A 27885-nucleotide genomic window follows, 5' to 3' on the forward strand; every position below is an offset into this window, starting at 1 on the left:
ACTAGTATTGTTGCTCTGCTAATCTAAAAGATGAGTAAATAGTGACAGAGGTGCAACCTACATTCAGCTCATATACAATTCAGCTCAAAAGGTCTGAATACCCATCTCCATCCCACGGCCATCTTGTATGAGACTAGATGTCTACAGAGATTTTAGAACCCTTTTCTGTATACCTGGAGACCCACTGGTCTTCTGTCAGACACATCATCGTCTCCTTTTTAAAAAAGATTTATTTTTATTTATTTGACAGGCAGAGTTACAGAAAGGTGTAGAGACAGAGAGAGAGCTGTTCCATCCGCTGGTTCACTCCCCAAATGGCTGCAACCAAGCTGTGCCAATCTGAAGCCAGGAGCCAGGAGTTTTTCTGGGTCTCCCACATGGGTGCAGGGGCCCAAGGACTTGGGCTATCTTCTACTGCTTTCCCAGGCCACAGCAGAGAGCTGGATCAGAAGAGGAGCAGCCAGGATTAGAACCAGCAAACATATGGGATGCTGGCACTTCAGCCCAGAGCGCTAACCCACTGAGCCACAGCGCTAGCCCCTCATCTTCTGACAAAAAAAAAAAAAAATCCTTGAAAATCCAACATTATTCATTCCTTCTATGACTTTGGAACTGAGGATCTACCACTGGTATCCCTTCCTGAACCAGCCAAGGTCTATAGGGCGTACCTGAAAGAGAGATTATAATGTCTCCAATCTACAACTGCACCTATGCCATCAAGAGACAGGAACCTGTCCTGCTCTCCAAAGTTCCTTTTACCCCCACACTAACATTCACAGACATAGAAACCAATCACACAATTCTTGAGCAATATGAGGACAGCTTCAGGACCAGAAATTCTCTAAAGATGGTGGGAGTGGTTGCAATGGCATATGCTGAGAAGGAAAACAAAGGAGACTTTCCATGATCTTTCCCTGTTGACATCACAGGCTGATGAAGCAACTTTCCCTGTAAAACAGTGCACAGCTCCATTAGGAATAAATTTGCTGGAAAATCAACCTCTTAAGATACAGCGAAGATACATAAAACTTGTCTAACCACATGAGGTACTCGCATAATATTCCAATTCCTCATTAATTCCTGGCTTGGCAAATACATTTGAAAGAAACATACTATAACTTGGCCAGCACCACGGCTCACACGGCTAATCCCCCACCTGCGGCGCCAGCACCCCGGGTTCTAGTCCCAGTCGGGGTGCTGGATTCTGTCCTGATTGCTCCTCTTCCAGTCCAGCTCTCTGCTGTTGCCCAGGAGTGCAGTGGAGGATGGCCCAGGTCCTTGGGCCCTGCACCTGCATGGGAGACCAGGAGGAAGCACCTGGCTCCTGGCTTTGGAACAGCACAGCGTGCCAGCCGTGGCGGTCACTTGGGGTGTGAACCAACAGAAAAAGGAAGACCCTTCTCTCTGTCTCTCTCTTTCTCTCACTCTCTCACTGTCTAACTCTGCCTGTCAAAAAAAAAAAAAGAAAAAAAGAAAAGAAAAGAAACATACTGCCGGCGCCGCGGCTCACTAGGCTAATCCTCCGCCTAGCGGCGCCGGCACACCGGGTTCTAGTCCTGGTTGGGGCGCCGGATTCTGTCCCGGTTGCCCCTCTTCCAGGCCAGCTCTCTGCTGTGGCCAGGGAGTGCAGTGGCTGATGGCCCAGGTGCTTGGGCCCTGCACCCCATGGGAGACCAGGAAAAGCACCTGGCTCCTGGCTCCTGCCATCGGATCAGCGAGGTTTGCCGGCCACAGTGCGCCGGCCGTGGCAGCCATTGGAGGGTGAACCAATGGCAAAGGAAGACCTTTCTCTCTGTCTCTCTCTCTCACTGTCCACTCTGCCTGTTAAAAATAAAAAAAAAAATACTATAACTTGAGAAATTAAAATGTGGAAAGAATTTTTGGAAATTGTCATTATATATTAATATTTTTTAAATTCTCATAATTAAATTGTGGTTCTAAAACCTCAAATACTTCTACAGATACTTAGAAAAAACCTTCAAGGACTCACTTTAACTTTAGTGTTTAAAGAAGAAAATAATATCCTGAATAAATCATTTTTAATCCTTTAAAATGATGCTTGATCTTACCTATTAAAATAATTTGTGGACCATCAATGGATCATATTTTACAGTAAAATAGTAATAATTTGGTGCATTAATATGGCTGGAAAACAGGGTGAATGCCTTGTAAAGTCTTTGTGAATATTTAAAACTGCACTATCTAGAAATTCTTTACCCAAAACATCCTGAATCCATCTATCCATCACATCCAGTTATCTGTATATTTTTAACAAAGCTATATTTTAAAAAACCCACACTTAATTAGTGGTTTCTGACACAAATTAGGCCAGAGACAAATATTAGGGTGTCACGGAGCTCCCGCTTTTACTCCTCTTCTAGTCTAAATGAGAATTGCCATGAAATTATAGACAAACTCTTGAGGATTTGAGTGATGGTCTCATGGGCCATTGACTGTTGGCCCACAGCTACTGGTCATTTTTTCTATGTATAGTGTATGAATTGTGCCATGCAAGTGCCTATATCAGCACTTAACTGGTAATTGCCTTTCAGTGACTTCATTCTGCAAATTGAAGGACCTCAGTCTTGAACTTCAATCTTACATAACTTCACCTCAGACCCAGAATAAAATTATTACTTAGTTCCCAGCATCATACAATGTAAACAGAAGATGAAGTTGTAGGCATCAAACAAGAATAGTATCATGAAATAGTGAATTCCCTTGTCCTTTCTAAAAATTATTGCTCCCCATAGTGGTAGCCACACACTTCTGACAGCAGGAGTTGCTGATTTTAGAATTATGGTTGAAAATTCTGTGGATTTCCTGAGAAGAAAGTGGGAAGGTAGCACGCAACACTCAATTGTTGTTGATTGATCTTTTACAATTCATTTTCTCTCACTGATTTTAAATACACCTTTGTTTTTATTTAACAGGTAGAGTTATAGACAGTAAAAGAGAGACAGAAAGGTCTTCCTTGTGCTGGTTCACTCCCCAAATGGCCGCTGTCACCAGCGCTGCATTGATCCAAAGCCAGGAGCCAGGTGCATCTTCCTGGTCTCTCATGGGGGTGCAGGGGCCCACGCACTTGGGCCATCCTCCACTGCCTTCCCTGGCCACAGCACAGAGCTGGACTGGAAGAGGAGTAACCAGGACTAGAATCTGGTGCCCATATGGGACACCAGTGCCACAGGTGCAGGATTAACCAAGTGAGCCATGGCACCAAACCCTAAATACACCTTCTGACCAGCATTTGTAATTTCAAGCACTTAGAAATAGGAGCTCTAACACTTGATTTTACTGAATCAATAATGAAAAACATAGTCCCTAAGATATAAAGAGAGTGAGGATCACAGACTGAAACTAATTCAGGATCCTACAAGGACTAAATTTGAGGTCAAGCTTGAGCTACTTATCACTAATAGAAGCAACCAGTGTTATCTGATCAAGTTTTACTAGATGGGAATGGTATCCCATATTTGTGCCAGTTTGTGTCCCAGTCTCTCCACTCCTGATCCAGCTCCCTGCTATTGAACCTAGGAAAATAGCAGCAAAAGATGGCCCAAGTGTGTGGGCCTCTGCCCACACCACAGTGCCAGCCCTAAGAAGTCTTAAAATCCTAAAGAAAGAAAATGTATAATATATCAATTATAGTTGTATATAGGTATAAATTTCTGAAAAGTACATAATTTCATCCTTTTAGTCATCTAAAACTTATTTGTAAATTATATAATTAAAAAATGATAAAAAAGACATTGATTCTTATGTCTCTTCAGCATAAGACATCAACTTTTCCAGGTTCTAGATGCATTTATTCACAGATTTTCATAGAAGTACTCAGTAATGTGGCTCAAATAACAGTCTTACCCAGGGAATCCCCCTAAATTTAAACAGGGTGCTCAATACCATTTTAGAAAAGTTCCAAAATATGTATCAGAAGAAAAAAATTATTTATTTGATACATCTCATTTTAACTATAGTATTACCTAAATTTCCAATAGTCAGATGTACTCAAAAAATCTCACAGGTGGGAGAAATGGCCTAACACAGCAAGTAATTATTAAAATAAAAATTTTAAGCTACAACTTAACTAGGGAAATAACACTCCACAGGTCCCAAACTAAAATAATTAAGATGACATAATAAAAGGAAACTCAATGTCTTCATGCATTAAAATTTATTACATTAAACTTAATAAACAAAAAGGTGATTATTCCAGCTGTTTCCCACTTGGCAGCCCAATTTTACCTGTTGAATCTGGAAAAAAGTAAATGGCATCTCATGGTAGATTGCTAAAATCTTAATGCTATATGCCATCGATTATGTCCACCATACTTTATATATAATATTAACATATCTGATGCTTCTTAGTAGATAAATGACCTGTCTTAACTATTACAAAAGTGGCAAATGTGTTTTTGCTCAAAGCTTTTCCAACAGCTCTTCAGTCTAGTTTGCCTTCACTTTGAAAAGACACTTTTTCTAGGTTATACATGAGCATCTCATTGACTTGGCCATCAAACATAATTTTTGCAAAGAATTTAACTGTACCCAGCTTTTGTCAGGAGCACAAGAATATATCACATTGATGACTTCCTCCCTTCATGAGACTATTTGACACACTTCTGAAGAACATACAATACTAATACCTTTTAGTCCTTCCTGGGTTTTGGTGCAATGCATGCCTCATTTAAAAAATTAATTGTCATGGATGCTACAAAGCAGTCCAGCTTATATGGCCCCTTTTCCAATGAAAAGTCAAATTGAATTCTGTAGGTACTATCCTTAGTGCTCTCAGTGACTTCTTCACTCGAGGAGATCATATGCCTTCTAAATCCTCTGGATCATTTGTGATATCCATTACTTCTCAAGGGCTGTGATGCAAGGAATAACCTCTCTTGGAACCTTGCTATGTGCCAGTAAAATTAAATTAGATTTCTATTAATTGTGCTATACTGGAAAAAGTCACCTACACACCTTGAGCCTGTGATTCTCCAAACCTTGTTATCTAGTAGGACTTTGGCCATGGATATAGAACAGTAAAACATGAGAATGGCTACTAAGGCCTCCTTAATAGATGATGCACCCAAACTTGACATACTCCATTTGGCAAAGGGGATGGCTTCCAATGTCTGCTGTCTATGTCCAGATGCCAGGGTACAGCAGGAGGTCACTATTCTAACAATAATAAAGAAAAACCATTTAAGTTCAGCTGGACACCATTCTACTGACTGCTGATTTCATTACTATTAATCTGGATGCCTTCACTGGTGACAATCCAGAGACCCAAAGTAGTCACAGCTGTTATCTGCTAACAAAAGCTTAAACCAAGAGTTATGGATTTATATCTGCTATAACACAATTCCTCAGAACCCATCTAGTCCAAACCTTGAGAGTTGGAAGCTGTTATACTTGGCCCACCCATAAATAGGATGTTAATTGTGCCAGATGGGCTCTATATCCTTGTACTGCAAGGAAGATGTCATATCATAGATATTGATGCTCCAAATTTATCCAGCTCCCTGCTAATGTCTCTGGGAAAGCAGCAAAGACTTGCCCAGATGCTTGGGCCCCTGAACCCATGTGATATCTGGAAGAAGCTCCTATCTCATGAGATCAGCCTGGTCTAGCCCCAGTCATTGCAGCCATTTTGGAGGAGAACAAACCAGAAGGAAGATCAGTCTCTCCCTTTCTCACTCTAACACTGCCTTTCAAATATATAAATAAATCATTTAGAATGTAATCATTTCAATAGATTCCTCAGTGCTCAATCATGATGACTTTTACTATCTTAAGGACATTTTCATTTCTTTTTTAAAGATTTGTTTATTTGAAAGGCAGAGAGGAGGACAGTGTGCTGCAGTATGCAAAGCTGCCATCTGTTATACTGGCATCCTATATAGGCACCAGTTCAAGTCCCACTTGTTCCACTTCTGATTTAGCTTCATGCTAATGGCCTGATAGAGTGGAAGATGGCCCAAGTACTTGGACTCCTGCCACCCCCATGGGTGACTCAAAAGACGCTCCTGGTTTCAACCTGGCCCTTCACCAGCCATTGGAGAAACCAGGGGTGTGAAACAGATGATGGAAGATCTCTCTATGTCTCTCTCTCTCTCTCTGTAACTGTGATTTTCAAATGAAGAAGTAAATAACTTTTAAAATGATTTTAGAAAGGGCAGAGAAACACACAGAAAGTGGGTGAAGAGAGAGAGGAAGAGAGGTCTCCCATATGTTGGTTCACTCTCTAAATGTCTGCAACAGCTATGGCTGGACCAGGCTCTCAGGTCCCCTAATAAGTAGTAGATCTTGCACTTAGGTGAAAGGAACTGAAGAATTTGAGCCACTACCCCATGCTTCTCAGAGATATTAAGCAGGAAACTAGATTGGAAGTGAAACACTGAAAACTTAGATTAGCGCTGCAATATAGAATGTGGGCATCACATGCAATGACCAACAAATTAGAAAACCTGGAAGAAATCAAGACACATGCTAGGTAAAAAAAAATGAGCCATGAAGACATATAGAAAGCCTAAACAAACCAAAAACCAAAAGATATTGAATCAGTAACAAAAACCCTCCAAAGAAAAGCCCAAGACCAGAAAGCTTCACTGCTAAATTCTACCAGATTTTCAAAAATAGAACTAATTGGCCAGTGCCGTGGCTCAATAGGCTAATCCTCCAGCTTGTGGCACTGGCACACCAGGTTCTAGTCCCAGTTGGGGCACCAGATTCTGTCCCAGTTGCCCCTCTTCCAGGCCAGCTCTCTTCTATGGCCCAGGAGTGCAACGGAGGATGGCCCATGTGCTTGGGCCCTGCACCCCATGGGAAACCAGAAGAGGCACCTGGCTCCCGGCTTCGGATCAGCACGATGTGCCGGCTTCAGCGTGCTGGCCGTGGCAGCCATTGGAGGGTGAACCAATGGCAACGGAAGACCTTTCTCTCTCTCTCTCACTGTCCACTCTACCTATCCAAGAAAAAAAAAACTAATTCCAATTCTCCTTAAGCTATTCAAAGCAATTGAAAGAGAAGAGTATTCCCAAACTCCTTCTATTTGGCCAGTGTCACCTTATTTTGTAAACCAGAAAATGATACAATAGAGAAAGAGAATTAAAGAACAATATCTCTGATAACCACAGATCCCAAAATTCTCAACAAAATACTAGCTAATAAAATGCAACAACAGATCATAAAGATAATTTACCTGGACCAAGTGGAATGTACCTATGGTATGCAGGGATAGTTCAACATATGCAAATCAATAAATGTGATATGTGACACTGGCAAACTAAAGAATAAAAACCACATGATGATGAATAGATGAAGAGAAAGTATTTGATAAAAAACAGCCTTTCACTATAAAAACCTTAAGCAAGTTGGGAATATAAGGAACATTCCTTATCACAATCAAGGCCATATATGACAAATCTTCAACCAACATCATATTGAATGGGAAATCGTGGAAGCATTTCCACTAAGATCTGAAACCAAAGTTGCTCTCCCTCACTACTGCTGTTCAATACACTACTGACAGTTTTAGCCATGGCAATAATGCAAGAAAAAGAAATCAAAGGAAAACAAATTAGAAAGGAGAAAGTCCAATAATTTGTTTGCAGATGACATGATCCTAAATATTGGGAAACCAAAAGACTCCACCAAGAGATTATTGAAACTCACAAGAAAGTTTGGCAAAGTTGTAAAATATGAAATCAACACACAAAAATCAATAACCATTATATACACAAAAATGCCATGGCTTAAATATAACTTATCAGATCAGTGCTATTCTTGATAACCATAAAATTTTTTATTACCTTGGAATAAATTTAATCAAGGGTGTGAAAGATCTCTATAAGAAAAATTACAAAACATTAAAGAAAAAAAAAGAAAACACAAAAAAAGGAAAAATCTTTGATGTTCATAAATTGGAAGAACAAATATCATCAAAATTCCCATCCTACCAATAGAAATTATTTTTAATTTTACTTTGACAATCATTTATTTATTTGAGAAGAAGTTAATAGACAGAGAGACGGAGAGACAAAAAGTGATGCCTTCTAACTGTTGGTTAATTCTCCAAATAGCTGTAATGGCTGGTGCTGGGCTGATCTGAACCCAGGAGCTAGGAGCTTCCTCCTCATCTCCTATGTGGATACAGGAGCCCAAGCACTTGGGCCATCTTCCACTGCCTTCCTAGGCCATGAGCAGAGAGCTGGATCAGAGGACCAGCTGGGACCCAAACTGGCATCCATATGAGATGCCAATGCCACAGACAGAGGCTCAAACTACTATTCCACAGTGCCAGCCCCTCAAAAGCAATTTACAGATTCAACATGATCTCAATCAAAATACCAACAACATTCAGAAAGAAGACCTTTCTCTCTCTCACTCTGTCTATAACTCTACCTGTCAAAATAAAAAAAATAAATAAAAAAATTTTAAAAATAAAAGAACATACAGCATCACCTGATGGTTCAGGAGCATGACAAGTAGGGCCCTGTGGTGGCTTATTACTGAATAGTTGCTCAGGAATTGATCTGAGGGGTGTTTGTTGTCAGCCACTGTTTGATCATTATGTATTTCATGAAGGGGGTCATTTATATGCCATGCAAACTAGAATGAAGATTCATAATAAAACTCATGAGTGTCATAAATTTTTATCAAAATTAACAGGTCAGTTAGGAGCTCTTAATAAATAGTTGGGGGGCTGGTACTGTGGTGCAGCAGGTTAAAGCCCTGGCCTACAGTGCTGACACACCATATGTGCTCCAGTTCAAGTCCCAGCTGCTCACTTCTGACTCAGCTCTCTGCTCTGGCCTGGGAAAGAAGTAGAAAGATGGCCCAAGTCCTTAGGCCCCTGCACACATGTGGGAGACCTGGAAGAATTTCCTGGCTCCTGGCTTCAGATCAGCACAGCTCTGGCCATTGTGGCCATTTGGGGAGTGAACTAGCACATGGCAGAGGCCAACTCTCTTTCTGTTAGACCGAACTTGGATGGGACTCAATTATCCCAATGAGAGACTTCAGTGATGCAAAAGCAAAGAGGTTTATTGTTCTAGCTTGATCTAGGGTCCACTCCTCCAATCATCACAGTGGTCATCTAATGAGGACCCATCCCATATACTTTGTGGGGTTTATATAAAGTTTTCAGAGACATTCTACATATTATAGCACCATTCAGAAAATCATCTCATTCTGTGGGAATTTAAAGAACATCTCTTAAAATTGATTAGTAAATCCAGTGATGGGAATAGACCTAGTAAAGGTGGTTAGATGGTTTTGGGGTTGATGCTTTTTAAAATGATTGGCTAAAGTGTAGGGTCCAAACCGCTAGGGTGTGTGTTCCAAACTACAGGGTTTTGGGATGTTATCAATCGCCTTAATGGCCTAAAAAGACACCTGGAAAAGATTCAGATTCCTTTTGAAGCATTCATCAGTAGCCTGAACCAGTTTTATTGTCCATTTAATGGCTCCAATAATTTAGGGGTACATAGGGCTGATGTTGGCAAGATCCTAAAAACACCCTTTGAACCCTGCTTCAGCAAATGAAAACACAGAAAATATATATTGGAAATAAGCTTTATTAATTTACATACATGAAGAGAATTTTTTAAAAGCCATAATATTTGGACAGATCATGTTACTTTGCTGTAAAATTCTAAATCTAATGAAAGAGTCCAGAATTGTCTAGATTAGAGATTACCCTTTTGTTTTCCTTAAGGCTTATAAAACAAATACAAATGTCCTAAAGTGCTAGATTAACCTGAAAAAATTATGTTCAAAACACAATTTTTATTCATTAGAGTTTAACATTGACAGAAGGGAAAGTCATTCAGTAAAGAGGTAGAAATGCTTTCAGACTTAATATTAAGAATGTTGGTTTCCCAAATGCTTTTTCTTATCCATTCAGCTTAAGGCGAATTGGTATTTGCTGCATCAGCAGTCTGACTGCATGTCTTAGAGAATGAAAAATAAAGGTCTGTAGAGATGCCTGAAGAGTTGGTGCTTTTAAGTTAAGATTCTTCTCAGCTGCTGAGGAGTACATTCCATCGAGTGCATAACTATGAATGATTCAGAAGATTTATAAGACTTAAGATACTCAGTTGTTAACTTTATGAATTTTGTGGGAAATTATGGACTTACTGTGTCACCTGAGTTTGCTGTGTTAAAAAAATGAATACAAAGATTCTTTTTAAAGAAAACTTAAAAAAAGTATAGGCTTGTATTGAACAAGATGTATCTAAACTTCATAAAATGCTGTTATTTTAATACAAAACATACGTAAGCATATGTTTTAAACATAAAAAATTGATTATAAAAGCTTGTGTTTCTACTCAAATACACTTGTGAAAAGAAATTACAATTTATCCCCAAAATAATCTAGAATTTCCTAACAGTATCTAACTTAAATAATGAAGGAAAACATCCTAAAACATCTTTTGTTTGTGTGAACTTAATTACAGTACCTTAAATTAGCATTCTCCATCCCAAAAGTTATTAAAAGTTTTGAAAGGGAGATAAACTCCATGAGGTTGGTAGATTTTCTGTTCTAAATTCTTCATGTACTTGGGGCTGGTGATGCGGTGCAGAGGTTAATCCTCTGCCTGTGGTGCCAGCATCAAGTATGAGTACCGGTTCTAGTCCCGGCTGCCCCTCTTCCAGTCCAGTTCTCTGCTATGGCCTGGGAAAGCAGTGGAAGATGGCCCAAGTGCTTGGGCCCCTGCACCTGCATGGGAGACCAGGAAGAAGGAGCTGGCTCCTGGCTTTAGATCCATGTAGATCTGGCCATTGCAGCCATCTGGGGAGTGAACCAATGGAAAGAAGACCTTCTTCTCTGTCTCTCACTCTCCCTCTGTCTGTAATTCTACCTCTCAAATAAATAAATAAAATCTTAAAAAATATATTCTTTAAATATTCATATTAATTACAACCTCTTATTTTAGAAAAATGAGGGTTAATGGTTTATGACTTCTGCTAGTCTGTGATTGTTACAAAGTAAAACTTCTAGTCAAGGTATGAATTTGTAAATTCCTTATTGGCAATGAAATTATTATAACAAAAATTGTCATACTGAGTTAATAGTCTTTAAATAAACACAAATTAGGAGAATATTTATTTAGCAACTTAAAAACACCTGGCGGCTGGTGCCATGGCTCACTAGGATAATCCTCCACCTTGTGGCACCGGCACACCGGGTGCTAGTCCTGGTCGGGGCATCGGATTCTGTCCTGGTTGCCCCTCTTCCAGGCCAGCTCTCTGCTGTGGCTTGGGAGTGCAGTGAAGGATGGCCCAAGTGCTGGGCCCTGCACCCCATGGGAAACCAGGAGAAGCACCTGGCTCCTGCCATCGGATCACCACGGTGTGCCGGCCACTGCATGCCAGCTGTGGCGGCCATTGGATGGTGAACCAATGGCAAAAGGAAGACCTTCCTCTCTGTCTCTGTCTCTCACTGCCCACTCTGCCTGTCAAAAAAAAAAAAAAAAACACACCTGGCTATCAAAATTATTCAGATGCAGACAAGATAAGACTCCTTGTGGGGTAACCACATGCTGAATATCTGTTTTTTTATTTACATGTCACTGTCACAGCCTGAACAGCAACAGAACACAGTATGAGAATGATGAGCACTCCTCTAATTCTAGAGACATATGTGCCCTGTCAGGACTTCATTGGCCTAACTCATCAAAAGACTCAGGAATAAATGTTTCTGTTTTCAAGAGAATTGTGGGGCCGGTGCCATGGCACAGTAGGTTAATCTTCCACCTGTGGCACTGGCATCCCATATAGGCACTGGTTCTAGTCCCAGCTACTCCTCTTTCACTACAGCTCTCTGCTATGGCCTGGGAAAGCAGTAAAATGTGGCCCAAGTGCTTGGGCCCCTGCACCCATGGGCAACTAGGAAGAAGCACCTGGCTCCTGGCATTGGATCAAGCAGCTCCAGCTGTTGTGGCCATTTGGGGAGTGAACCAATGGATGGAAGACCTTTCTCTCTGTCTCTACCTCTCACTGTCTGTAACTCTGCCTCTCAAAGAAATAAATAAAATCCTTCAAAAAGTCTGTTAAAGTGAATTACAACCACCATTGTATGTTTTCTTTCACAACTTCAAGTGGACATAGCTCATAAAATAAAATAAATCATAGGCTGAGGCCATGGCTCACTTGGCTAATCCTTCACTTGTGGCACCAGCACCCCAGGTTCTAGTCCCAGTTGGGGTGCTGGGTACTAGTCCCATTTGCTCCTCTTCCTGGGTCCAGGAGGGCAGTGGAGGGTGGCCCAAGTGCTTGGTTCTCTGCACCCGCACAGGATAACTGGAGGAAGTACTTGATTCCGGGCTTTGGATAGGCAGAGCACTGGCCATAGTGGCCATTAGGGGAGTGAACCAACGGAAGGAAGACCTCTGTCTCTCTCTCACTGTCTATAACTCTGTCAAATATAAATAAACAAACAAATAAATAAATAATAGTTTCATAAACACTAAAGCTTAGACAATTGGTACCAATTAATAGCTTCTTTCATAGTCTCTCTTTATAAATAATTAATAAACCAATTATTTTCTTCCTACTCTGCAAAGCCAGTCAATGTAATTGATTTCAAATTTAGAGTTTCCAAATCACCCAGAAATGCACAATGTTAATGCTTTTGCAGCGATATAAGAGCATAAAATAATAGCAATTTTTAATTCTTGCACTTTTTGACATTAGAGAGTTCTAAGACATTAAATGGCATTTTTTTCTAACCCATGTAAGACTAACAATGTGCAGAAAAACATGAGGATTTTTGTTATGCAGATAAATAATTGTGCTTTGCCTAGAATCATGCTTCAACTGTGGTTATTTTTCCTCTCCACTGAAGCCAGGAAGAAGAGAGTCCTGTGAAACTAATGAAATGCCCCTGGTGTTCTTAAATGATTACTTTTTGGCAGGAACTTCCAAGGAACAACACCACAGTCATAGTGAACTTTTTCTATGGTTGGAATCTTCTCTTTGCTTCCAGGAGACCAAGAGAAGCCACCTGGAGATCTCAGGGGAAGGCCACATGGGAATGAAGAGGCTTGTATCTTCTCTGGAAGCAGTTGTGTCTGTGAAATTTTTTGCTCATAGTAAATTTGACAGGTCTCTATCCATTGATAAAGAAGAGACTCATCATAAAAATTAGTAATACATAAAAAAAATCATTGAAATCTCATTTTTTTTCTGCCACAGGCAAGTGGAACAACATCTCTCACAGTAAAACAGACTGTAAAGAGTCTATCCAATATCTCTGGCTCTCCTCACATTCTAAGGACAGACCTCAGAGAACTTCCAGCTGCCTCTTCCAGAAAGGTAAGTCAATAAATAAATTATTAATAAAAAGAAAAAGGAAGTAACTTTTTTTCTGTATTTCTGGATAGGATTCCTGTCTTTGAATCACTATCTCATGATTTTTATTCATTTTTCCTTCTTTGGAATTGGAGTAGGAGTAGGCAAAAACATGCATGAAAGAAGGGGGAAAAAAGCTTAAAGTACTAGATTGTAAAGTAAGAACAAATGGACAGGAAGGCTGGAGGTGAAGGGGTAAAGACTAGGTTAGGGAAAAAAGCCAGCTTATTAAATCCTTAAAAAGAGAAAGGAAGAAAGGAGGGGGAAATAGAAAAGTATGGTTATGTTCTTCTGGAATTACCATCTTATGCAATCTGTTCTCTTTGCATTAATAAAAATAAAAATGTTTAACAATTGAAAGTTCATTCCTTTATTGCATCACTACTGCCTCATTCCAACACTCTATGAAAGCAGAATCCAAAGGCAGGCATAGGTTGCAGGGTGGAAGTGACAGTGCTAGCTCTATTTCTCTAATGTCAACCTCTACACCCCAACTTCTGATCCAGCAAAATTCTATACAGTACCCAGAATCAGCTTCATAAAATAAACCACTTAGGGCAAAAGCTCAGAAAAAATCAATGTCCCCATTATTCTTTGCCTATGAAGTACTCATAAAAATTAGCATTCTGCTAAAGAAAATGAGATTGTGTCCAAGCTATGTATAAAGAACATAGGGATGCAAAGTCAGGAGGCAGTTTGGTGTTTTATGAGCACCCAAAGTGAACTGCAGATGATGGAAGGGGATGCATTACAGAATGGGAGCTGAGTAGGCAACCCAGGCAGTAGTGACCACCAAGCCTTTAACCTGAGATTTGTGAGTATTTGTGAAGTGTACAAATGAGTTCTACCTATAAGAACAGTAATTACTTTTGCCTTAGGACACAAGGCAAAGCACATTTTTTCAAATTTTTATCTGTTTTTCATTTTATTTGAAAGGTAGAGGGAAATGGAGAGGGAGAGAGATTTTTTCCATTTTCTGGTACACACCCAAATGCTCACAACAGCAGGCAATGTTCAGCCTGAAGCCAGGATCCCAGAACTCCATGCAGGCCTGGGTGAGCTCAGTTGATTCTGAGGATACACAGCGTTCAGTGACACCTGTCTTTATAAAGACACATCTCAATACAAAATAAAACTCCCTACTCAGGACTCTTGAGATCCAAGAGAAAACTCAAATATTTTCCAGATGAGTGCAAAACAGAAATCTGGAGCCAACAAGTTCCCTGCCTACCTGAGAATCAGCCTGGTCACCAGGGAGATCTAGGGAAGAGGACCAAGCAAAGCCACTTGGGACCTGTGCCCAGAGTCTTATCTCTTGAGTGAGCATAAAGGCAGCCCAGTCATTGGGCACTGGCAGTTTTGGACCACCTTAATCCTGAAGTGGTTACACAAACTAGTCAACTCCAATTTGGGCTGAGTTATCAGACGGCAGTCCGGCCAAAGATTGTCACCCATTAAGGAATCTGGACACAGGAATGGCCAAAAAAGAACCATCAGGAGATGCACACAATAGGAGTCAGAGTACTAAGTGGGTAATAAATGCACAGATCCTAGACCAAGGCAACAGGCAGTTCCAACCTTCTCTTTTGTTGCAAAGTTTTCTTATTTTATCTTAAAGGCCTTGAGAAACAGATCTGTAGACATCTCATGTGTAAGACAAACATGCATCATTCATAATTGGCCTTTAAATATTAGCATTCTTGGCCTGATCAATAAGCCTCAGGAACTAGCTCAGGGAGGGGCAAAGAAAGGGAATCACTTCTGTCTCATTTCTAGGGAAGTACACTTCCTCCATGAACTGCTTCTTACAAAATATTTCTCCAATTTTCCAGGAGAAATACATCAACTCTGAAGAGGCTACTTTTTTTTTTTCCATAGAGCCCAACACCTGTCTTGGGAATCACCTGTGATGCCAGGTAGATGGATAAGAAAGCCAATTGGAATCATCTACTAGAAGACAAGATACTTTACCCAAATCACTATATTTTACTCTACAGAAAAATGTAAACTGAATCACAAAGAACTCCAGTCGATCAATCCCCTGGTTTAAGCAAAGGGCATATTTGCATTACTCCAGATATGCAGGCCTCTCTTTCTGCTGTACCTTCATGTGGACTATCTGCATAGGGATACAGAGTGAGGGGGAGGCTGCAGCAGTAAAAATGGTCAATGTTTCAATTATGAAACTGATTTTTAATTATCTCAAATTCAGTCATAAAAATTCTGCTCTAAGCAAGAAACACATAAAGCCAAGCTCATCCCTTTCTCAACAAAAATTTAATGCTAACTGCATATTTAGGAGTGTACTATTGCATTTAATTCCAGTACTTCTCTACATCTTATTTTTTAAGATTTTATTTATTTGAGAGGTCAAATTATAGACAGTGAGAGGAAGAGACAGAGATAAAAGTCTTCCATCTGCTGGTTTATTCCCCAAATGACTATAACAGATGGAGCTGCACTGATCTGAAACCAGGAGCCAGGAGCTTCTTCTCTGTTCCTTCTTGGGTACAGGGGCCTAAGCACTTGAGCCATCTTCTACTACTTTCCCATGTGAGAGCAGAGAGCTGGATCAGAAGAGGAGAATCTGGGACTAGAATGGTGCCCATATAGGATGCCAGTGCCACAGGCAGAGGATTAAACTACAATGCCACAGTACCAGCCCCTCTACATCTTACATCTGTAAGAAGAAAACTGAAAAGTGAGTCCAGTATATCACAAATTATGCTAGAAATTATCTCTAATTAAAAAAAAAAAAAGGAAAACCCTATAATAGAAACCTGCACAAATGACCTGTGTCCTATTACTTTATCCTTTGGAACACTTTTCAAGATTTCTTCTGGCCTTCCCATCTTCCCTTGTTCCTCATACCCTTTCAATATCACTGCCTCTCTGTCCCTACAGCTCTCTCCCTTTGGAAGCAGTCTTGTGGACTGTCAATCATTATTTCAAAATGTAACGTAGGAAGGGCCTGAATGGCCTTCTAATGTCCCTTAAATATTTCCATAAAACAGATAGAGGGGCTGGTACTGTGTCCCAGCAGGGAAAGCTGCTGCCTGCACTGCTGGCATCCCATGTGGGCACTGCTTTGAGTCTCGGCTGCTCCATTTCTGATCCAGCTCTCTTCTAAGGTCTGGGGAAGCAGTAGAAGATGACCCAAGACCTTGGGCCCCTGCACCCATGTGGGATAACTGGAAGAGGCTCCCGGCTCTTGGCTTCAGTTCAGGGTAGCGCCAGCCATTGCAGCCATCTGGGAGTAAACAAGAAGATGGAAGGCCTTTCTCCCTCTCTCTCTCTCTCTGCCTCTGCTTCTCTCAAACTCTATTTCAAATAAAAATAATAATAACAATAAAAATAATAATAACAATAATAATAATAATAAAAACAGACAGTAGAGCATAGTGGGAAAGCTGTTGCCTGTGATGCTGGTATTCCACATTGTGCATGAGTTCATGTCCCAGCTGCTCTACTTCTGATCCAGCTCTTTCATGTGCCTAGGAAAGCTACAAAGTTTGCTGCCTATGCTCCTACTCCCACATGGGAAATGTGGAAGAAGATACTGGCTCCTGACTTTAATCCAGTTTCAACCCCAGGTGCTGTGGCCATTAGGGGTGTGAAACAGTGGATAAATGATTTACATCTCTCTTTCTCTCTTTGTAACTCTGCCTTTCAAATAAGTGAATATTTTTAATTTTTTAAAAAATTTAACAAATGGCCCTAAATATTCTGACTCATCTTGACATATAACAAGAGCCAAGAAAGTTGCTGCTGACTTTATGTAGTGCCTCCTCAATTCATTCTATAAGAAAAAAAAAATATGTATTTCTTTTGCTCTCCAAGCACTCAAATCCAAAAGAAATAATACTACCCAGTACAGCTCTCTTTAAGGCTGCTCTTGCACTGAAGAAAAGTAAAGGAGCAAGGGACCCAAACCCTGTGTGGCAGGCTGGCAGTCCCCTCCTTACTCTGCATCTGAGTTTCTAGTTAGAGATAGAGACAAAGGCAACTCCAGATACTGCAGTGGTACACAGCCTCAATCACAGACACGCCTTGTGTGTGTGCAACAGAAGGAGAGCACAGAGCACTATGTAAGGGAGGAATACAATGAACAAAAAAGGAAAGGATGTGAATGGACATAGCAAAGAATTTCCCCACTCTGCTGATCATGATCTCAAGGATGTCCAGGCCAGAATTCCATTTCACTTTGGAAAACCCACTCCTTGAAGTTTTCTCCACCTAGGTGTATTCTTCTGTGAGGAATCTGTCCTCCTGTGAGAGAGGGCACCACCACAAATTGAAAACCAGTCAAAAAGCAGAGTGATGGCTTTAATTCTCAGAGGTGAATGGACAACCACATCTATGAATTCTGTCTTGAAAAATAAGCTTCCTTCTGCTCTAGGAATCTATATAGGTTTGGGCTAAAATGAGAAACACAGAGACCAGCTGGGTCTGTTAGGTGAGAAGAAAGGAAGCTTGATTTCCAGTTGTTACTTTGTAGCATGTTAGTTTTTGAGAGGATTTCATTTTCCACTTCTACTTGAAGAACTGGAAAGGTAGAATCAGTTCCAGCCTAACACACAGCAGCTTTAGCCACTGATGACATCACAGCTTGCTACCCAAAAGTGGCAGCCAAAATAAACTCAACAAATGAGAACCAAAATAAAACAGAAGAGTCTAACATAATACCAACAGTTGTTCAGCAGATATTACCCAGATCTTGACACACAAGTCACCAGGATAAAGGGTGGGGCTGGCTTTGTGGCACAGTGGATTAAACCACCACCAAATAAAATGCTGGGATCCAATATGTGTGCCCATCCTTTAAAAAAGATTTATTTATTTGAAAGTCAGAGTTTTGGGGGCCAGTGCTGTGGCACAGCTGGTTGAGACACTGGCCTGCATCCCATATGGTCCCTGGTTCAGGTCTTGGCTGCTCCACTTCCAATCCAGCTGCCTGCTAATGTGCTTGGGAAAGTGGCACAGTATGGCCCAAGTCCTTGGTCCCCTATATCCACATGGGAGATCCAGAAGAAGCTACTGGCTCCTGGTTTCAGATCAGCTCAGATCTGGCCACTGTGAACCAGCAGACTGAAGACCTCTCTATCTGTCTCTATCTCTATCAGTAACTCTGTCAAATAAATAAATCTTAAAAAAAGTCAGAGTTATGGAGAGGAGGGAGAGTCAGATGGGATGGCATTGTGGACTAGCAGGTAAAGCTGCTGCCTGCAGTGCTGGCATCTGGTATAGGCATCAGTTCATGTCCTGGCTGCTCCACTTCTGATCCAGTTCTCTGCTAGTGGCCCTGGAAAAGTAGAAGATGGTCCAATACCTGGGTCCTTGCCACCCAAGTGGGAGACCTGGATGAAGCTCTTGGTGCCTGGCTTGGGCCTGGCCCAGTCTTGGCCATTGCAGCCATCTAGGAAGTAGACCAGCAGATGGAAAATCTCTTTCTCATTCTCTCCCTTTCTCTATCTCTGCCTTGTAAATAAATAAATAAATGCTAAAAAAGAGAGATCTTCCATCTGAGATGGCTGCCATGGCCAGGGCTGAAGCACACAGAAACCAGGAGCCAGGCACTTCATCTGGGTCTCCCACATGGGTTACAATGGCCCCAACACTTGAGTCATCTGCTGCTGCTTTTCTCAAACCATCAGCAGGGAGCTAGGTTAGAAGTGGAGCAACTGGAACATGAACGGCTGGTCATCTGGGAAGCTGGCATTGCAGATGGTGGCTTTCCCCATTGTGCCACAATGCCAGCCCCATGAGTGCCAGTTTGAGTCACAGCTGTTCCACTTCTGATCCAGCTCCCTGCTAATGCAACTAGGGAAGCAGAAACAGATGGCACAAGTACTTGGGTCCTTGCACCAATGTGGGACACTGGGTTGGACTTCCAGGCTGGGCCAGCATTATTCATTGCAGTCTCTTGAGTGAACCAGCAGACGCAAGATCCCCATCCTTCTGTCTCTGCCTCTTTCTCTGTAACTCTGCTTTAAAATAAAATTTTTAAATCTTAATAAAATAGGGTGAGAGAGTAGCCACAGTAAAGTAACAGAGCAAAGCTACAGTTGTGCTGTCCCTCAGCAGCCTTCTATCTTAAGTGGGAAGTCTCCAGCTTACAGACACTGACATAAAAGACACATTCACAACACATTTCAAAACAAGAGATGAGAGGTTTACAAGGCATATTGACTTTATGATGACTTTCATTCAATAGGTACACTGGGTTTAGATATATGCCTTTTGTGCAGCCAAGTTAACCCAAGGTCTAATTCAAAGAGACGTAATGAGGAAGATATGCTGCCAGGGGAGAGAGCTGCAATGTCTCATTGCTCTTGTAGTATCATAAAGAGAAGGAAAAGGGCTACTCATGTTCATGGTTATAAGGAGGACAGAAGCACAAACATTTCAGAAGGGAGGAGCAAATTTCAAATATAGTTATTTTCAGAAAATAAAAGGAAGTAAATTTCAGAATATAATGTGGGGTAGAAACACACCATCAGCTCATCAATTCTCATAGGGATCCAGGAAAACTGCCCTGCCTACCCACAGACCAAATGTTTCAAAACACATTTTCTGATTAAATTCAGAAGATTACAGGAATCAGTATGCTGGGTGTTCAAATGCCAAATTAAGTTTTAGTTTCCACTACAGGCAGATGTAGAAATTCACTCAGATCATGAGAAAAACTTTTCCATAAGAAGGAACATGAAATATGCAGTCACACAGAATAACTGTGCTTAGTACTCAAAGTGAACCCCAGGATAAGCACCCAGAAAACCTGTTAGGTCTTGGGGCCAGCACAGTGGTGTAGCATGTAAAAATTTATTTATTTATTTAAAAGGCAGAGTTACAGAGAGGCAGGGAACAGAGAGAAGTTTTTCATGCACTGATTCACTCCCCAAATGGCTGCAATGGCCAGAGCTGGATCTATCTGAAGCCAGGAGCCAGAAGCTTCTGTCAGATCTCCCATGCGGTGCAGAACCCAAGAACTTGGGCCATCTTCCACTGCTTTTCCAGGCCACGGCAGGAAGTTGGATCTCAAAGAAGCACCCATACGGGATGCCAGCACTGCAGGTGGCAGCCTCACCTGCAATGCCACAGTGCCAGCCCTCAAAATAAACCTATTTTAAAAAACATTTTAACTGAGGGATGGAAGAGAGTTTGTTTATCCAAAGCAAGGATAACATAACATAACTACTACACAGAAGAAGCTCCTGGATCCTGGCTTTGGATCGGCACAGCTCCGACCACTGTAGCCAATTGGGGAGTGAACCAGCAGATGAAGACTTCTCTCTCTCTGCCTCTCCTCTCTGTAACTCTGACTTTCAAGTAAAATAAATAAATATTTTTAAAAAAGTAAGATAACTACTAGTACTCATTAACTTAAAAAATATAGAAATTTAATGAAACTCAAAATACAACCAAAACCATCATCTACTGCACATTATAATCTTTATTTTGAGAGTTATATTAGAAAAAATTTAACCCCTCCCCCTCTTTGAAAAATGCACATGGGACTGGTGTAGTAGGTTAAGAAGACCCTGGCAGTGCCAGCACCCTACATGGTCACTGGTTCAACACCTGGCTGCTTCATTTCCAATATAGCTCCCTACTAATTCACCTGGGAAAGCAAAGGATGATGGCCCAAGTATTTGGGCCCCTGAAATCAAGTGTGAGAACCAGAAGAAGCTCCTAGCTCCTGGGTCCACCTGGCCCAGCCCAAGTCATTGTGGCAATTTGAGGAGTGAAACAATGGCTGTAAGACCTCTCTGTGTCTCTCCATCTCTCTGTAAATCTGCCTTTCAAGTAAATAAAATGCATTAAAAAAAAACCTATACAATGTAGTATTTTGGTTATTCCCTCATACAAGGAAAGCTCAGATAAACTGTAGAGGAATCCTCCTGGCTTGATGCAATTCAGAAGGAGGATTGCTTCTGTCACCCTATGCTAGACATCAATGAGAGTTATTAATGGAAAGATGAATGGACACATCAGACTGCTTCCTCACATGGCACCTTTTCTTAAAGACATCACTGCTGCATTACCAGATTATGTCTCTCGTGAAATATGTCTCTCCTAAAAATTTTAAAGAACTTGCCAGAAACTTATTGCAGAGCAGGGAATGATGTGCCAAGGACAGTGAGTTAGCCTGAGTAGTCCAGGAATCCTGTTCTTGGCTGTTTTCAAGTTTGTATTAATGTACACACAACATAGTTGCTGAGAATGTGTCTTACAGTTGTTTCCTGGGTGTGAAGCAGCTCTTTTCAGCAGAAACACATAACTGCTTGTCCACTCACAAGCACTGTGATAGGGAGTACATGGGAGAAAAGGTCAAAAACACACTGGGTTTGAGAGGAAGAATGCTGTCACCCTAGCAACCTCTATCCAGGATTCCCTTTCTATTCTTACTTCCTAGGTAACCTTACCATGCTACATGAGTTTCACAGATTAGTAATCTGGTGACAACAGGACTCAAACAGAACCTTTGAATCACTCAGTTAATCAAGTGAAAACTTCATTACACTGAAAGTTAGTCTATAGCAATAGTTTTCAGGGCCACATCTCTCTTTTTTTAAAAGATGTTTTATTTATTTATTTGAGAGGTAGAATTACAGATAGTGAGATGGATAGACAGACAGAAAGGTCTTCCTTCTGCTGGTTCACTCCCCAGTTGGTCAAAATGGCCAGAAAATCTGCACTGATCTAAAGCCAGGAGCCAGGAGCTTCTTCTGGGTCTCTCACATGGGTGCAGAGGCCCAAGCACTTGGGCCATCTTCTACTGCCTTCCCAGGCCATAGCAGAGAGCTGGATCAGAGGAGCAGCTGTGACTCAAACTGGTGCCCATATGGGATGCTGGCACCACAGGCAGAGGATTAACCTACTGAGCCACAGTGCCAGCCCAAAGCCACATCTTTTACCGTACTGTGTGGGCATCTCTGTGGGGGAGAGGGGCACATTTTCTCTTTTCTTCCTTACCTGTCTTCACATTAACACCTTGTACAAAGGCTTCCACAGACCAGTCATTTTGAAAATCTATCACTAATATCCTCCCATGTTGAAAATGTCATGGGGTTAAACACAGAACCCAGAATAAGAAAAGTAACTTGAAGCTGGTATTGTGGCTGAGCGGGTAAAACCATATGGGTGCTGGTTCAAGACCTGGCTGCTCCACTTCTGATCCAGCTCTCTACTATGGCCTGGGAAAGCAGTGGAAGATGGCTTTCCCAAGTGCTTGGTCCCCTGTACCTGTGTGAGAGACCTGGAAGAAGGTCCTGGCTTCTAGCTTCAGATCCATGCAGTTCTGGCCATTGTGACCATCTGGGGAGTAAGCCAGCAGATGGGAGCTCATGCTCTCTCTCTCTCTCTCTCTCTCTCTCTGTGTCTTTGCCTCTCTGTAACTCTGCCTTTAAAATGAATAAATAATTTTTTTTTTTTTAAGTAACTGGCCAGCGCCGTGGCTCACTTGGTTAATCCTCTGCCTGCAGTGCTGGCGTCCCATATGCACACCGGATTCTGTCCCATTTGCTCCTCTTCCAGTCCAGTTCTCTACTGTGGCCCAAGTGCTTGGGCCCCTGCACCTACGTGGGAGACCAGGAGGAAGCACCTGACTCCCGGCTTCGGATCAGCACAGTGCACCAGCCATAGTGGCCATTTGGGGGATGAACCACCAGAAGGAAGACCTTCCTCTCTAACTCTGCGTGTCAAATTTAAAAAAAAAAAGTAACTGGCCCCCTTAATTAAAACCGTATGGACTGTAAGATAATCAGCTTGGTGGAGCATTGAGTGACTGTAAAGAACTAGACAAGAAAAATTGATACTTTTCTGTATTTATGGTTTCGTAGCTCTCCACTATGAAAATCCAGATTGAAGTAGCTCTTTATTAACTCACATGGTAGACTTGCATTAATTTCAGTTCACTTCTCACTTTGTAAAGGGATTAGCAGCAGGTAATAAAAGTTCGCATCCCTAATAACATGAGAAGAAAGAAGGGTTGAAGACAGAAATCAAAAAGCAGGAAAATAAATCAGCTACGTTTCCATGGCCTCAAGCTCCAGATTGAAAAAGTCTGTTAATTAAACACAGAGGAGTGATCAATCCACAAAGCTACTGCACAAGCTTCACGTGCTGCTGGGAAAGTCAGCCAAACACATAGCGCCCCAGCTGTCAGATGTGTCCGCGGGGTCCAGCATGGGGGCCAGGAGCCAGAGCCTACTCTGATCTTCCATCTCCACTTCTCCACTGCCTCAGGCTCTGGCTGAGGGCCACCAAGCCCCGCCCAGCTGGAACTACCAGGGGATATAGCCAGAGGCCCAGCCACAAGGCATTCTCTGACCCACCCAAAGTGGGAACTGGGCTTATTTAAATATAGGGAATGGGACTCCTTCCTTCAGTGTGCTCTCAACTGCCCTGCTTGTGCCGCTCCTCATCCAGTGTACTTTAAGGAGAATTTGAGAGAGGCAGCCCATGGGACCGGCCGTGCATCGGGAGACTGGGAAGCGGCAGTGGGAGACACAACACCTGGGCCCCAGACTTGACTCTGCCAGAGAAGCTCCCAGCATCACTGAGAAGCAAGTGATCGAGGTCTGGGAGCTGCCACCCACCATCGCACCCTCCCCTCTCCCACACACGCATAGATGCCCCTCCTGTTCTCCATACTTGCTGTGGAAAATCTCGAGAGCACATCCCCTTTCTTCAGGACACACGGGGAGCAAAGCGGAGAGTGTAGGACAGAAGTCGCTGGAACTTGGGGCCCACGGTGGCAGATGCAGAGGCACAGAAGCAGTGGGCGGCAGGTCTGGGGTGTGTGCTCCCAAACCACCTGCAATTGCACTTGCAAAGCAAGTCTCCCCAGTGAATGTGGGAGAAGGAGCAGCGCGGCCTCTCAGGGACCTCTCTGATCAGTAAATGAACTTCTGTTCCCAACCTGGAACCACAGGGAAAGGCACGCGCATGCGCACGTTCTCCCACATGCACACACACAGGCATTCAGAGCAGGAAAGTTAGAGCACCTGGTGACTCTGGGAAATGGAGTCCAGGCCAGGGCATTCCTAGATAGACTTACTGGCCCTCTCCTAGGGCTTCAGTGCGGGGTGGGTGGAGACAGGCTGGGAACCAGAGAGCATTTGCTTTTGTTTACATCCCTCCTTCCCTTCCTTCCCACCCCAGATCTCAAGGATCAGCTGCTGCTCTTCCTTTCTTGAACAAAATCTTAAGAAGTGACAGCCACTGCTGCTGAGTCCCAAATCCCGGTTCCCTCACACACGCTGTTTCCCTCAGGAAAATCCCCTGCTGCTTTATTCCTGGACAGCTTCTCTCAAGTAACGAATGACAAGGATTTCAATGTAACTCTCAGCACAGGTGTACACAGCATAGTTTAACATCTAGATTTGAGAATACAATTTTTACTTGTGTCTTTTATTTGTGGTTCCTTTCAAAGCATTTTACACCACCCTGTAATTCACCAAGTACAAAAAAAAAAAAAAGAGAGAGAACTGGATACTGGATACAGGACTAACATTTTCAAGTATTTTCTAGGGGCCAGATTAACAGAGTAAATGCCTTACTTTGTATCAATTATACCTTAGGTTAATTCTGGAGACAGAATTCTCAATTTACAAAGAGAAAGCTGAGGTGGAAAGAGATTAGAATTGAATTTGCCCATGGAAGTATGGTAAAAAAGTCTAGGTTAAAGGCCAACCAACGTCAAATATTGGTTTAAGAAGTCTTTTAGGACCAGCACTGTGGCATAGTGGGCTAAGTCTCCGCCTTCAGCACCGACATTCTATACGGGGGGCTAATTCAAGTCCCTGCTGCTCCACTTCCAATACAGCTTTCTGCTGTAGCCTGGGAAAGCAGCAGAAGATGGCCCAAATGCCTGGGACCCTGCATCCACATCAGAGACCCAGAATTTCCTGCCTCCTGGCTTTGGATCAGCTTAACTATGGATATTGCAGCCATTTGGGGAGTGAACCAGTGCATGGAAAACTTCTCTCTCTCTCTCTCTCTCTCTCTCTCTCTCTCTCTTTCTCCCTCTCTGCCTGTGCCTCTCTGTAACTCTGCCTTTCAAATAAAAAAAAATCTTCTTTAAAAAAAAGAAATATTTCTTTTATCTTGGAGCTCAGTTTCTAAAACCCCAGATTTCTCATCTCTAAAATAAAAAGTGAGGGGGAGGAAGAGTATCTACAATCCTAATCTTCACTGTAGAGAAACACATAGGATTATAAATTATCTAAAAAAGAAAGGAGGTTCAAAATTGCTATTGCTGTATGGTTATTTTTCTCATGCTTAATATCAAGATAGCATATAAATATTATGCATTCTTAGGTATATATGTGTGGTGTTTAATTTTTAAGATTTTAAGTAGAAATGTAAATGGAAGTAGGATGACATGGAGTTCTGTTTGTGATTACTTCTGTCAATTATAATTCATGGGATTAGAATTGCTGGATTAGGAATGCTTAAATGTATGGATACATTCATTTCACACTAATGTTTATTATGTCAGGTGATATTCTTTGTGTAGACTGCTTTTTCTTGCCAGATTGAAAATTCAGGAGGGCAAGAAACATGTTTGCTTTGACATTGAAACTCAGCATCTTTTATTTGAATGAATAAATGAGGCTATAAAAATTAAACAAATACAATTTCTGATCCCCAATAACTACCTAGTTGAAGAGACAATGAAATAGATATCTATTTGATAACACACACAAATAGATGAATGTATAATTTGTTGCTCAGAGACAACATTGCTAATAAAGGAGACATATTAATAATGACACAGGGTTGAAATGTATAAACAGAAACCATCCAGGGCCAAGCAGGTTAAATGTTCACCCTAGCTTTGTAAGGCATTCCATTCATTATTTAACAAGCATTTACTGAGCATTCTTTTGTGTGGTGTGTTGAAAGAACTACCAGCCACATGATTTTCCTAGTTATTGGAGTAAGAGAACCTGAGCAATCAGAAAAATGTTTGGATGAACTAAGAGGCTTTACACAAAGGTAAGAAAAACAAAAAGCAGAGAGGTCAATTAAAAAGTATATCAAAGGTAATTTAGTAGGACTTGAACCAAGGTATGGTGGTAGTGGGAATGAAGAAGAGGCAACAGATTACAGGGAGATCTAAAAGGCAGAAACAACAGGATTTCAATGGTAGATGAAGGCAGAAGGGAACTCATGTGTAAATCTTCATTTGGATTTTATTATTTAATGGACAAGGAGTTCTCAGTACATTCATGTTCATCAGTAATAAAAGGCTACCTCCAACTGACTTATAAACTTCCCCTAAATCCAGCACACAATCTCATGGGTAGCTACTATCTATAAGCCTTATGTTGATCATCAAGCTAAATATTTTTAACTGCTACAATCTACAATGGTCCTCATTATAATGCAGTTACTTAGAAACTAGAAGACATAATCCATTTCTATAAGAAAGGTCTAAATAAAAAAGTAAAATTCAGGGGCTGGCGCTGTGGCACAGCAGGTTAACACCCTAGCCTGAAGTGCCGGCATCACATATGGGCCCCTGTTCAAGACCTGGCTGCTCGACTTTCAATCCAGCTCTCTGCTATGGCCTGGGAAAGCAGTAGAGGATACTTGGTCCCCTGCACCCACATGGGAGACCTGGAGGAAGCTCCTGGCTGCTGGCTTTGAATCAGCACACTTCTGGCCATTGTGGCCAATTGGAGAGTGAACCATCAGATAGAAGACCTCTCTCTCTCTCTCTCTCTCTCTGCCTCCCCTCTCTCTGTGTAACTCTGATTTTGAAATAAATAAGCAAATAAATATTTAAAAAAAAAGAGTAGTAATGGTCAATATTTATAAAAAGGTCAGCGCCGTGGCTCAATAGGCTAATCCTCCAACTTGCAGCACCGGCAAACCGGATTCTAGTCCCGGTCGGGGCACCGGATTCTGTCCCAGTTGCCCCTCTTCCAGGCCAGCTCTCTGCTGTGGCCAGGGAGTGCAGTGGAGGATGGCCCAAGTGCTTGGGCCCTGCACCCCATGGGAGACCAGGAGAAGCACCTGGCTCCTGCCTTCGGATCAGCGCAGTGCACCGGCCGCAGCACGCCAGCCACGGCAGCCATTGGAGGGTTTAACCAATGGCAAAAGGAAGACCTTTCTCTCTATCTCTCTCTCTCACTGCCCACTCTGCCTGTCAAAAAAAAAAAAAATTATAAAAAAAAGTTAAGTTAAAAAAACCACAAAATCATATATTTCAAAGCTAAATTTGGAATACCTCCCTAATTCACAATTTATAGATTCATCAACCTTAGGTAACTAAAGCACAATTAAGCAGGAATGAAGTAAAAAAAAATTCCTTGGGGAGAGGCCAGCACTATGGCATTGGGGGTAAAGCTGCCACCTGCAGTGTGGCATCCCATATGGGCATCGGTTCAAGTCCTGGCTGCTCCACTTCTGATCCAGCTCTCTGCTATGGCCTGGGAAAGCAGTAGAAGATGGCCCAAGGCCTTGGGCCCCTGAACCCATGTGGGAAACCTGGAAAAGGCTCCTGGCTCCTGGCTTCAG

General features: G+C 41.9%; 1 protein-coding gene across 1 annotated transcript in view; it reads right to left on the reverse strand.

Annotated features, from left to right (window-relative positions):
* LOC108176237 (zinc finger protein 665-like) overlaps positions 1 to 24272 on the reverse strand; it is a 49171-nt gene extending 24899 nt beyond the window's left edge. The window contains 1 exon segment of the mRNA XM_051841188.2: positions 24010 to 24272. Coding sequence (XP_051697148.2) covers positions 24010 to 24036 — 27 coding nt within the window. The 5' untranslated portion in view covers positions 24037 to 24272.
* Between the last annotated feature and the right edge of the window lie 3613 nt (positions 24273 to 27885).

This window comes from Oryctolagus cuniculus, unplaced genomic scaffold (assembly GCF_964237555.1).
Source record: "Oryctolagus cuniculus unplaced genomic scaffold, mOryCun1.1 SCAFFOLD_68, whole genome shotgun sequence".
Lineage (NCBI taxonomy): Eukaryota > Metazoa > Chordata > Mammalia > Lagomorpha > Leporidae > Oryctolagus > Oryctolagus cuniculus.